Raw genomic sequence first — 13,669 nt, forward strand, 5'->3', positions numbered from 1 at the left:
TCCATTTGTAGCACTCTTCCTGGGTAATTCATTGGACAAATATCCGGGGCTCTGTGCAGACAAACTGCTAACGTTGGTACCTCAGCTGAAGCACATGTGCAATTAGCTCAGTTTTAGTCTAATGCTCTCCTGGACTCCTTGCTTAGAAAGTTTTTGATCACAGGTGGAACTGATACAAAATTCATTTTAGTCACTCTATGAAATGTTCCTGCCTCTTTGTTGTCACTAATTCTAGCAATAACCTTTTAAAGATATCCACTAGGATCTCAAGATGCTTGTGGAAGCTCCTATTTCCTTCGTCGGTTGAGATTCACAGATCTCCTAAAGTGATTTTTTTATTATTTCTTAGTTGCAACAAAAATAACATTTTCCACTTACAGCTCCTCCCAACACATCAAAATCTGTCACTGTGGAAAAAAACTCACTGACCATACAATGGATATTCCACATCTTTTCCTCATCCCAAGTTTTTGCAGAGATTAATCAACAGCGTATCCTGTGACAAGTCAATGTTGTAACACAGCAAACCCCCAAGAATCTCAAATCGTAACTATGATCCAATATTACTGTCCTTTTCCAGAATGCTTGTAGAGCCAAAATACGGCTGTGGTTTCTCTCCACTACATAGAACAAAGCAACATTTTCCCTGGTGGAGTAATTTTGGAGTTTTGGGACTATTCCAGCTGCCACACTGGCTTATCAACAGACTTTTAAAGTACTGTTTACATGCAAAATATCACTGTTCTACTAGTAGCAGACCCACAGTTAACTATGCTTTCAGAGTATTGATACAGTACATTGCCAAGTAAAATCTATACTCTGTCATTTCAGAACAAAGTAGACAGCTGAATCACATGTACAGCACAAAGGTCCCATATTAAACACTACCTGAATTTCTTTGGATTCATTAATGGTGTGTAAACATTACAGCAATAGCCTAGCTTATTAAAAAAAAAAATCTAAGAGGTTCAAAGTTCTCTTGCTTGTCTCACTTAAGTGTGTCCTTATCTTCAAAGTCAGCAATTTGCAAATATTTTCACTTTAAAGTTTTGCTAATGTAGCATAGCTGGTGTTATTTCTATTTGTCAAAATAAGATGATAACCACTTAGCAGAGTAAGTTTCCCTATAGTCCACTCACATTGAAAGATTTATTCTTCTTAAAATTAAGACCAAAGTCCCAATAGTTATGTTAAAAACAGAACATAATTCTGTTCCTCTCTACTCAAGAGAAGGATTCAGATAAAAGAAGCAACTTTTCCAAGTATTTGGCCATCTACCACTATACTTAAACTATTTTTTTCTGAGAGAGTAAGCAACATTGTCAGCAATCCTAGTTTCCAGCGGTAACTGCCAGATAACTGCAGGTAAAATACTCACAAGCTGCCAATAAGTATCCATCACTACAGAGATTCCTGAACTGTAAATACACCTATCAAAGCCTGTTTGTTCATCACCACTGGAACAAAGAAAACTACTTGATATCCCACCACTTCTCAGTGCTCTACATTACATTTGTCCAAAGACAAACATCAGTTTATATAGGGGTTTTTAAATCAATATATAAGTCTCTAAGAATTCCATGAGGGAAGACACAGTAAAAGAAACTCGGTTGTATTTCAAGATTTTTGCCCATTAATGAATATTGCCTGGTTATCCACCAGACACCAACGCACCATCTGTTCCCATCAAATACTTCAGGGGTTAAAGAAAATGAATGACTCATTAAGTTCACTACCCTACAAAGTGCCTATTTGCTTGAGATACAAATTAGATTCTCAAGATCTACTTTACAGAACCTAAAACTTACTGTTCCACTAGCCATTCATGTTAAAAGTCATAAGTTTAAAGCAAAAGAAAACAAAACAACAAATCTAAAAGCAAAAATAACAGAACCCCCACCATTTTCAATTGCATCATCATTGACCACTCTTCTAACAAAATGCCCCACGCTGCCTACATCGGTGCTGGCCATCTCTGTGATGGTTTTTAACTCCAGAACACTGTAACCACCGTTGTTAACACATAAATGTTGCTGATCTCTTATGAACTGTACTTTTAGTGACCAGTCGTTGCCAAAAGTATTATATTATATCATACTATACTGTTTGCTCAGTAGAGGTTTCTCGGTCATCCCTATACAATTTTTATACCCCTTGAAGTTTAAAAAAAGTATTGTAAAACAGACTTTCTAATTTTTTTTTTCCACTTTCTGGAAATTTTACAACTGTGAACCTGTTTCAGGGGAGATGGATCAGACACAGAAGAGCTATATACATTGTAAATGAGAACATCAATTTCTGTAAAACAAGTATACGTATCACTTCAAAATACTGTTTGCTACTCATCTTTCTAATACAGCAGCTGTGTACTCAAGGAGGCTGACTGGAATCTAACCAAGAAAATTTTAATAAAAAGGATCAGTCTTGAAGAACTTCCCAATATTACATGGTTTCATAAATATTTACTAAATACCTACTAAATAGAAATTTCACAAAGTTTCAAAGACTTAAGAATGCACTTAAGATATAATTCACCAACCCCTTTCAGATGGTGCCTCAGTGTGAGCAAGCAGATCAAATTTAGGTATTTGAATATGAATAGGCTCTAGCAAGAAAACGCTTTCTCTGGTATTCTAGACTATTTATAACCTATAGTGACATAGGCTATCTAAATAAGAAAGTGAACTTGAAGCACCTATGGTTCTCTTCTGACAGCCAATACAGAATTTGGGTAAGGAGTGAAAGAAAAAGAGAATCCAGTTAATCAAAGAATCTGAAATAACTTTATTCAAAGGCCTAGTAATAGGTCTTTTAAAGAGATTTAGTGAAAAAAAAACACTTGAGTTTTTTCTGCAAGTAAAACTCAAGCCTCTAACAGTAGATGTGCAAGCAAAAGTCGTAAAACCAGCATCGTCATGAAATATTGGGGTAATAAGCAAACGGGGTGGTCAGATCTACTATCACTACATTAAGATCCCAAAAAGAAAGAGGTTTTCCAAGTGGAGGGGAGGGAAACATGAGACACACAGATAAAGCCATTTCTTATCCATCATCCTGGGGGGAGGCAGGGGGGTGGAAGAAACAGGTATTTTAAACAACAGTAACAGGAGTAACAGTGTAATAAATAAAATTACCAAGTAACTTCATTGCTGAATATTCTGTAAAATGACCAATTTAATCTGCCATCGAAAGAGCACTCATCTGCCAAGGTACTCGGTTAATGACATCATCGACAGATACTTCCACTATTCCTAGATACAGAAGACACTACCTCCTGAAAGGAATTGTTGCACTGGTTCTGTCCATTGTCACTTGTCTAGACTTATCTTTGACAAGGAAGCAGAAACGTGACTCAGGGCACATAATACACATACATTTTTCATATGCTACACACTGGCAAATTGTGGGTTTCTGTGACCAAATAACAAGCTGTCATCTAACAAAATCTTTTGGATGGCATCTGAAATACGACTAAAATGCTCAAAAGCGTGTTACACATTTTAAAATTTTGTTAAGTATTGCACACTTACTTCTATTGAACATAGAAGAAAGAAGGAAAACATGGTCAGGACTTGATAGCTAAACCAGATTACAGATTTACGAAACTTTAGATAGCAATCAGAGGAGAAGGTGCTATCTGCACATTTCACACCATGTCACACGTGAGGCAAGTTTATTGCAGCTGAGTGCGCATACTTGTCAGAGTCACTTCATATGCTTGAAATCAATACTCTAGTTTACTTCATGCACTACTTTGTACTTGACAATACAATTAAGACATTTAAAAAGCATATTAATTGTAATATATATTGTAATTTATATTACAATTAATATATTACTATATATAATATGTAATAAAGACATAAATTGCAATTAATATCTAACTCTTTATGACAACTGAGGTGCTCACTTTTGGTCACTGTCATAAACTATTTAAGAAACAGTGGATCTTCTTGCAGAAGAAGATCCATTTTTATTCATAAAACTAAGAGTAAACTTAGTTCCCCTACTTTATAACCATCAAAATTATAAAATATTATATGACAGAATGACAGTTTTAACATACTGAAGATGCATACTCTCACAGCACCTGTGGAACAGGCTACAACTGCTAAGTGATTCAACATTTCACTGAGGATACAGCCGCCAATGCAGCCATTTCCACTAATTCAATAGTCAGACTACATTTTTGGCAGCAAATGGATACAGCTTAACAGTTTTATTTAGTCTACTTGTGAATAGGTGTAGTCTTTATTGTCTTCTGCATGTTTGCCCATTTTCTATTTAGAGAAGTTCTTCAGTGCCAGCTTCTAAATAAATTCTGACATCTAAAAAAATATTTTTACTTCTTAATGAAAGCAGTAAAAATGATTTTTATTCAGTTCTGCTCAGTTCTCCCCACTACAAGAGGAAGCAAGTTTAACTGAATATCTATTTGTGTAACTATTTTGGTCATCCCACAAAAGAACCATAGATCCACACCCCATCTTGCCACGTGCCTATATGTTCCTGTGCTTTTACCTTTCAGTAGTGCTCACCTTTTATGAACTATGTTAGTCTGTGAGCTAACTAAAATGCCAGGTTAGGACTGCTGAGTATCCTAAATAAATATAACACAATTCCAAAATACACAATTAAGGAAAAATAGTTATCGTTGTTTTAGTTAGAATGAAAAGATTCTAGTAACAGACTGAACACCTTTTATTAGCAGATGAGCAGACTACAACAGAATTTAAAAAAAAAAAAAAAACACAAATACAACTTCAAAACAGTTAACGTATGTGTCAACACAGTAGTTTCGGATCTGGTAAAACAGAATTTTCCAGCTGCCAGTTTTGCATCTTTACTGTTAAACTACATAGTCATAAACAGTTATGCGGAAGGACATTAAAAAAAAGAAAAAAATCACTTCTACTCACTAAAATCAATATCTTTCTGAGGAGAGGAGAAATTAAAATCTGTGGTTATACAATTATGCAAAAGTGACAAAATGGCTGAATGAGCATAGTTTAAATATATTTAGATATTAACAATCTAAACTAGTTGACAACTTCTAAAGAATTTATACAAAACGTAGTTTTAAAATTAACAGAAGTTTTGTATTAGTAAAAATGAGCCTTCTGTGTGACATTGATCTATCAACACATAGGAACATGTTCAGCAGTAAAACTGAAAAGTTCATTGATAGAACTCAGATGAACACTGAAGTCTATTTGATAGTACCCATTAGAAGTTACCCTTCAGGAAGCTCTTAAAGCTATAATACACTTATCTTCCATTTGTTTTAAGGATGTTTCACTGCACACTGAAAGTACTGGTTTATATTTCACCCATTTGTGTTTATAGCTTCCTTCTTAGGTACTCAATAGTAAGAGTTACAGCTGAATTTTCTCCACTAGTTCTCTGCCTAAAATGCGCGTGGGAAGGGTCAGCTATAGCAATCTTTAAAAGATGACTGAGCGCTTTTATATTCCACAAAATGGACACCCTCGAGAATATTGATGTACCCAACAGAGAATGAGAACAGGTATTCTAAAACATTTTTTCAACAGACTTGTTCATCTGACAAGTCATCAGGAAATAATACATCAAGACATTAAAATGATGCAAGAATGGTAGCTGAATTTGGAAAAAGCCACTAGAAAGGGGAGTTACATAAAAACTAGCATGTTGCCATGAAAGCCAGCATCCACTTTTCAACAAGTTGTGCTTTTGAGGGAGGTCCCCGAAAAGAATACCTCTTCAATAAGCTTGGCTTACTGGGCAATAGGTAATTCTAGTTTTCTGCTAAGAATTTAAAACTCTGAGAGCCAGGGGAAAAAAGTCTCCTATAGGGCACCTCTGAAGATTGGTCAGAAACATTTCTTCCTTTATTTTGCTTCATTTACTTTGGGGGAGGAGGTGGTAGGGGGGAGGAAAATGTTAAAGCCATGAATATTTTCTAATCCATTCTTTCTAAAAATAAAAATACAGTGTGAAGTGTTTTGCAAAGATAACTTTGCAATGAGAACACCACTATATTTTGTCATTAACTTTTAGGATTTAAGCTTTGCCTTTTTCAAAATAAAGCATATATGTGGAGAATCCTACCCTATCTTCCCCCCTCCTCCCCCCTCTAAGAAAGAGGAATTGCTTCATCCACTACATCCTTGAAGAGCAAATCTTAAGCATTGCTTGTGGACAGAATGATACTATTTTAATCAAAGTTAGTTTAAAATCAACACAAACTAGCATGGAAGCACTGACATTTAAACCTATAATATGGCTTTTATACAGATAATTGTGCTTAAAAAATATTAATCTAATGTACCTTTCTCACAAAACATCCACACAAAAAATGTCCGCAGATCCTTCCTCCCAGTACCTCCCTACCCCTTATTTTTAAAACCTAGTAGAGCAAGGCGGCAGCTCAGGAATCAAATGGATAACTTGAGCTGAGTAATTACAGTATCTGTCCATTCAGCAGCAATGCTGCTTAAGGAGTTCTCATTTCTACTCCACCCACTGCATTGTGCTGGTGAAGTGATTCCAGAAGCTGTATGGTTGGAAAGATCACAGAACTGCTCCATCTAAAAAGTAACAGAATGGGATGGAGGGTGAACTTTTCCCCCAACTGAACTAGTTCCCTCTTCTGAGCCTCCACAAATCATCCTGCTAGCACATGACAGGACTTCAAAAGGAAAAGAGCTAGTTAACTCAGCACCACGATGGTGGAAATAACCTTGGAAGTACAGCCCAGAAATCAATTCTTTCTGGATGATTTTCAGTATGGCATGCAAATTTATTTTCTCCATTCTATTTCTAGAGTTCTATCAGCCCAAAAAAGTGAGTAAAACAAAAAGCAAATAAACTCCCCACCTCTTTTGTGGTCTCACAGTTTTATAAAATCATCTAAGTCAGGTTTCTTTAGCTATATTAAAACGTTAACTGCTTAGATTAGCTGGAACTGCAAAGTGTGCCCAAAATCTGCAGTCATTTGATTCAGCTGGACTCCGTGTATGTATGCAAACAAACTTTATTTAAATAAAACTAATTCTATATTACAATGTATCTACTGTATTTTTAAAAGAAGAAAAAGATGGGTATTTGGTGACTCAACTTGTTTTTTCCTACCTGCCTACAAGAAGTTTTCTTTAAGAAGTCTTAATGCATCACTGAAATATAAGCACACACATATATATATATCTATTTAAGATGCATAGGAGGGGAAGAAAGGGAGGGAAGCCTTCTGAAGGACTTTCTAATCACCTACCGAAATATAGGAGTATGACCAGGCTTTGGTTTGTTCCAAGTAAAGTGCGAAGGAACAGAAAGAAATTGGTCTCCGGGCAAATCTTTTTTCAAGGTGTGTTGAGATCCAGAGCAGTCATCTACTGCAGTTTCAAGGGATGTCGATAAGTTACCCTGTTCTTCAGGACAGATATCTATTTTTCCAGATAAAGTGGCAGTCTGATCCTCTGAGGTCTTTCTTGTTTTTAGAGGAATATCAGTCTCTGTACAACATTGAAATGGTGAAAGGCCAGAATTAAGGCCTTGTACGTTATGGATGGAAGTGTTTAGCCATGTGTCTTCTGTTATGCTTCCTCTGGGAGAATGGCCAGGTGATGGGGTTGGAGAATGGTGAGGAGAGAGAGAACCAGCATAGCAAATCTCAGCACTGGAGTGTCGTCGTTTCCCACAGGGGGATGTAGGTCTTGATGAGGGCCTTGATGTTGGTCTAGGGCTTAGCCAATTTTCATCCGTAATACTAGTTCTAGGAGAATGACAGGGAGACTGTCTAGGTGACAAGGCATGCCCAAATCCATAAGGCTGCTGCCAAGATTCATCACTGGGACCTCTCGGAGAACCACCAGGAGATGCCAACGGAGAGCCAAGGGTAAATCGAGCAGCTGCTTCATTTAGCTCTGAGTCTACATCATCATAAACATGGGAAATGGATTCACAAGAGGAAGCATCTGAAAACCAACTTCTGGACGAAATGCTGCTGGCAGGGCTTGGACTAAGGGATGATTCCCTGTATGATGGCTCAAGAGGAAGATAGAGATGGTCCCGTGAAGGCCTTTCCATATACTCATTTTCTGTGCCATTTGTGTTCAATTCATCTTCATTGGCTTCAATCCCTTGATGACAGTTAGGTGAAATAGATGTAATTTGAATACTAGGGCACTCAAAGGGTTTGGGTCCACCTAGTGGACTATATTTGGATTCCGGTACCTCACAAGTTCCCTCATAGTTCTTATGACTCTGAAGTCTGGTAGGTGGTGACAGAGGAGAGGAGTGAGACTGCAATCCATGGCGAGGAATACAAATTGGCTGATTTACAGAGGATGATGGTTGGTCTACATTAAAGATGTATATGGATGCACAGTCATCGGACTCAAGATCTGAAAACAAAATTAAAAAAAAAGAGGAACAGAGTCAGAATGCAATACTTGGAAAATGCCATAAACAAAATCCTTTTGTTTCCCAGGTATGGCCTATTTTCAACATCCTAGACATTTCCCATTATACTAGCCACACAAAATAAAGCTCATTCTTCATTTTAAATTTTCCTCAGCCATATTTACAGCTAAATATGACTACAGCATAGTTTTCTGTCATAAATCTTGTTTCCTGCCAGATTCCACAGTTTATACACATCTTCAGTGGTTGAAAATATAATGCACACAAAGAATGAGTTTAAAATCTTGAAAGGATCTAAGCTGGAACACTCAATTCAAACTACCTTTCAAACTACATTCCACTCATAATTAAACATTGTTAATCATAATCCATTAAAAATTAATCTTTTTGACATGAATAGGACTATCATACTTTCTGCAAGCCCACTAGTCAATACTTACAAGCACCAGAATACCACATACATAATATTTATCTCCTTTAACACCAGAAAACATCTTATAGTGATTCAAACTTCAATGAAGATTAAAAACAACTAAAAACATTCAATCAAAAAGAGGCCTAACAAAGAACATTATTAAAGATATTATGAAGAATCTTATTCCAAGGATCTTTTTTGGTTGCTTAGAAAACTCTCAAGTGCTCATCCCACAGAATAGCATTTTTCAAGTGCAGTCTCACGAAGTTTGAGCACAAGTTGTTCAGCATAAAAAAGGCAAAACAAAATATTCTCAGATCTCACTAACTTATCCAAAACACAGGAAATATTCCAAAGAAAAACAAGCAATTGAGAGGGAGTGCAAGTCCAATTAACAAAATCAGCAGCTTCGTCTCACAGAACTGAAGCAGATTTTCTTGCCCCGCTTCTCAATATTGAATTAACTGCCAGTATGAGACATTTGTCTTAAACAAGAGTAGAAAGCACAGCCTTTTTCTTGTTTTGTAACAACTATGCTTCTACTCTTGTTTCTTTCCCCTTGTAAAATAGAGCCTTCCCTCTATAATTATGGAAAGTAAGTATGCAGGAGACCTCAGGTAGTTCTCTAGTCTATCATCTCCTAGCAGATGAAATTAAATGTACTTGGACCATCCCCATTAGACACTGAAACTAGTCTCAAAATCTGTTAACAATATTGTCTCTACAACCCAAGTAATTTGTTTTAATGCTGAATCACTTTGTGAGCTTTTGACCCATCACTAACATTTAACACCACCATTAAAATTATACAGTTTCTAGTGCTTTGCGTGTGGGCTTTTTTTAAACTATTTTTTTCAATAGTAGGGGAATATTATGCAAAAGCATAAACGTTTCTGCAAACTAAAATGCTCCTGTGTCAAATGTGACGATGAGACATCACATTCATACAATTATTTTCCATAAATCCAGGCAGGATGACATTAATTGCATCTCTGGGTATTAGCTCTTTTTTTTTTTTTAATGGTTTTTGTCCTGAGTATCAGTAGAATATTAATACTTGTTTTAAAATAAATTTAGTCTCTTTCACAGTCAGATAAAATATTCAGATAGGAAGCCATGTATTTTAAGCCTTTCCATGATGAAAAATGTTAGTATGTTAATGAAGTCATTCTATTATCAGTTTCACTAACAGCAATCAGCTTAAAAATTAACTAAAACAGAAATAAAACAAAACAGCATCTCCTCAGAGACAACAAGGAAGCATTTTCAAATGGAGAGAAAGCATACTGTTACCAAGGAACTGACTATGTTCTTCAGACTTTTTTTTTTTTAAAAAAAAAAAAAAGGCTGAAGGTTCATGGGCAGGGAGGAGTTCTGTTAGTAATCTACCTATTAAAGGAGGCACAAAACTGCATTTAAGACTAGTACTAAGTAGTTTTATAAGCATTGTGTGATTTTCTATAATTACATATTTTCTATAATTACATATAGTCATATATATAGTCATATATAACAATTATCCATATTATATAATTATACCATTAACTACTATTAATGTAATTATTATGTCTTAAGAGCACAAAAAAAGCAGTATAGGTTAATTTCTAAATATGCATACACTAAAAGGATCAGGATACTCAGGAAGGACTATTTTGTATATCATACAAATAATTAACACAAGCTCACTACATTGAACACTGTCAAAACTGCATTTCCCTATCCTTTCACTAGGATAACAAACATTGTTTAAAACTTTAATTGGGGGTCTTTCTTTTTGCTGTGTCCCATCAAAAAACATGAAATGCAGATAGTAGTTAGTTACAGGTTTTCCACATCTATCGGTATATTCATGTGCAAGATCACAGATGTCCTTGTTTCCTAACTCAGTATTAGTATTAGAAGCGTAGGTCAAGGAAGGAAAAAGGCAATCCTAATAAAAGCAATTATCCAGCTACTCAAAACTTAAAAATAAAACAGTTACAGGTATAGAAATTTTGAAATAATAATAAAAGTGTTACAGGAAAACAACAGTTGGAAGTCTTCAAGTCCTGTGCGTGACCATTTACTGTCATTAATGGCTTTAGGAACAGTAGCAGCACTTTGTTTGCAATGGTGAGAGTTTTAGCACAAAGAGCCTTATTTCTCTTGCAGCAATAATCAAGAAAACTTAAAATATTTAAGGCAAGTTGTCCACTTTCAGTGTCACTGGGATTTACAAAAAGCAGATGTACATTCAAAATTTAAGTTTCATGGAGCTGAGGTGGAGAGATCAGACTAGCACAGAATTATCAACACCAGCTGGGAAGAACTGGGGAAGAGATGGAGAAGGCAGGAGAGCACTCTTCTAACTCAGGCTTCTTTGGTCCCTCTCCACGATAAACAACTCCTAATGAGTTTGGCACCGTACTTTCCCATTACCCCTCCCCAGCAGCATACATGCACACATGCAAAAAACAGGAAGCTAGAAACCTAGAGTAAGAACTATGCATCTAATGAATACCAAATCCCAAAAGCATGCTTAAGACTGTGGAAACAACGTATTTTGAAGTCTAAATCACCCAAACCATTTTCAGACACGATCAATCAACAGGTAGATTTATTTTAGTTTGCGCACACAAACCTTCCCCCTTACAGTCATGTGTTAAAATAACCTGTTAGTTGCTCATACAAAGGACAACACTAGCTACTAAGATCTTTACAAATCATGTCATTAATTCCACTAGACTTTTTACCAATAATCATTTTTGTCCTATTAAAGACTGTAGAGAGAATCCAATCTGGAAGAGCCCTCTAACCAATGTGAAGGAACTAATAAACATACAAAGATCAATATAACTTGGGTGAAAGAAATGGGAAAAAAAGAAAGAAAAAACCCCCAGCTGACAACCCTTAAGATGGAAAGGAGTGAGAATAGCTCAAAAAAAATCCAACACAGGGCTTCAAGAAAGCAGAGGGTAAACAAACTCAGGGAATTTTCACAATAGCCAAGTGCAAGGCAAAAAAGAGTTATGGAGAAGCCCAAGGCAAAAAATGGAGTTATGGAAATCTGATTACTTAATAGGAGAGCTATTACATCCAAACAATCCTATTGGGGGAGAAAAGACAGTAAAGAAGTGAAGTTGGCCAAGTCATGAGGCCTTCACTGACCATAAAATATAAGAAAGAAGTTCAAGAAACAGAAACTAGGTCAGATTACTAAGGTAGAGCATAAAAACTACCACAAGTACACGGGGGCAAGATGCTAGATAGGATAGACACAACAAAATACAAAGACCAAGAGAAGCAGTGCCATTCACATCAAAAGCCTGCCATGACCCTGAAAAAGCAGGTGTGTTAAATGCTTTTTCTTTAGTAAAGTCAACTGAATGAACTGCTAACAAAGTTAATAGCAATGCAGAGTAAAGAAAACTGGACTAAATAAAAGGTTTAAAAGTATTGAAGAATTATGGGCCAATAAGTTTAACTTCAGTTTTAGAAGTAATATTAATAGTTTATTCGTTCCAGTAAGCATTTAAAAGGAGGCAGGGAAACAAAACAAGAAGTCAATGTTTGCTAAGAACAAACCCGCGTCAAACAAATTTTGTTTTACAATCAAAGGAGGAGGTCTTCTGGATAGCTAGCATAGAAAGAAACTCAGCTTTGTTTTAACTTATTAAGACTTTTAACACTACCATGCATGGAGAAGCCACTGAGCCTTTAGAAATTTTAGCGAAGCCTTCTTCCTCACCCTGCTGAGATCAGGTTTACTACTGAGGGATCACAAGAGTTAGCAGATGCCCTATATTCACATGGTGCATATAAGCTATATAAAGCTGCAGACTTCCATTGCAATCTTACATCAGGCATCTGTATCATCCTTTATCCATGAGAACCAGAAGGTCTGTTGTTTTGAATGTACATTTGCTACTGTCTGGAAACAGACTAGTTTACAGAAGCTCCTGTTCAGTATTAAAGTAACGCTGGCTCATCCCTTACTAAGCTGCTAACTACACTTTAACATAAGCTGTCTAACTGGAGAATATAATTAAATAATATCCAGAACAACTGCTCGTAAAGTACATTTTGCTTGCTATTTGCTGTATCAGACTGCACATTCAGGACTAGTAATACTTGCCCACCAGCTGTTCACTCCTCAGCGATGTACTGGCACATGTATATGTGCAGCTGTGCAGTGAACCAGGTTTCTCCACAGAAGGAAGGTCAATTACTATCAAATGTCTGAACACAAGCCCTGTGCCAAAATTATCCAAACCACTTTATTATTCTAGGTTTGTAAGCCCATAAACAAACAGGTTCAGACAATAGGAGTTGTTATAAGGTACTAGGAAAGTGCAACACGACCTAGGTCTTATAAAAATACTACTGCGAAAACAGGATCAGTAATCAAGTCCTTTAAATAGCATGAGGAGAGACTCGAGCATTACCACAGACATCATGTGTGTTCTCAGGCAAGTCATATAATCTATCTCCACTCCCAAACTTTAAAAAGAACGACAACCTCTTCTGTTTTTCAGTTCTGTCATGACAGGTACCATTATCTCTTTCTGAACATGACGGTATTATAAAGAATCCCACAAAAATATTTGTAAATAAGAACAAAAAGCATATGCAGCTCCATTTTTTAATTTCATTATCCTACTGATTTGCAGCAGTTCATATATTTCTTGGGATGAAAGAGAAGTCTTAATCTTCACAAAAAAACCCAAAATACCCAACAGCCATAGTTTTCCTTTTGTGCACTTAAAAAGACAATGATCAGAGTTCTTGTTGGTACGCTACCACACTAAAGCTCTGTAATTGGATATTTAACTCCAGTTTTCCATCGCAAGCTATAAGTTCTCCAGAGACACG

General features: G+C 36.2%; 1 protein-coding gene across 3 annotated transcripts in view; it reads right to left on the reverse strand.

The window, feature by feature from the left end:
- Positions 1–13,669, reverse strand: part of NFATC3 (nuclear factor of activated T cells 3) — a 76,622-nt gene that overhangs the window by 51,014 nt on the left and 11,939 nt on the right. For all 3 annotated transcript variants that reach the window (XM_075161070.1, XM_075161069.1, XM_075161071.1), the window contains exon 2: positions 7,253–8,384. In XM_075161070.1, the coding sequence (XP_075017171.1) occupies positions 7,253–8,384 (1,132 nt within the window). The remainder of the gene's footprint in view (positions 1–7,252; positions 8,385–13,669) is intronic.

The sequence above is a fragment of the Calonectris borealis genome, chromosome 12, assembly GCF_964195595.1.
Source record: "Calonectris borealis chromosome 12, bCalBor7.hap1.2, whole genome shotgun sequence".
Classification (NCBI taxonomy): domain Eukaryota; kingdom Metazoa; phylum Chordata; class Aves; order Procellariiformes; family Procellariidae; genus Calonectris; species Calonectris borealis.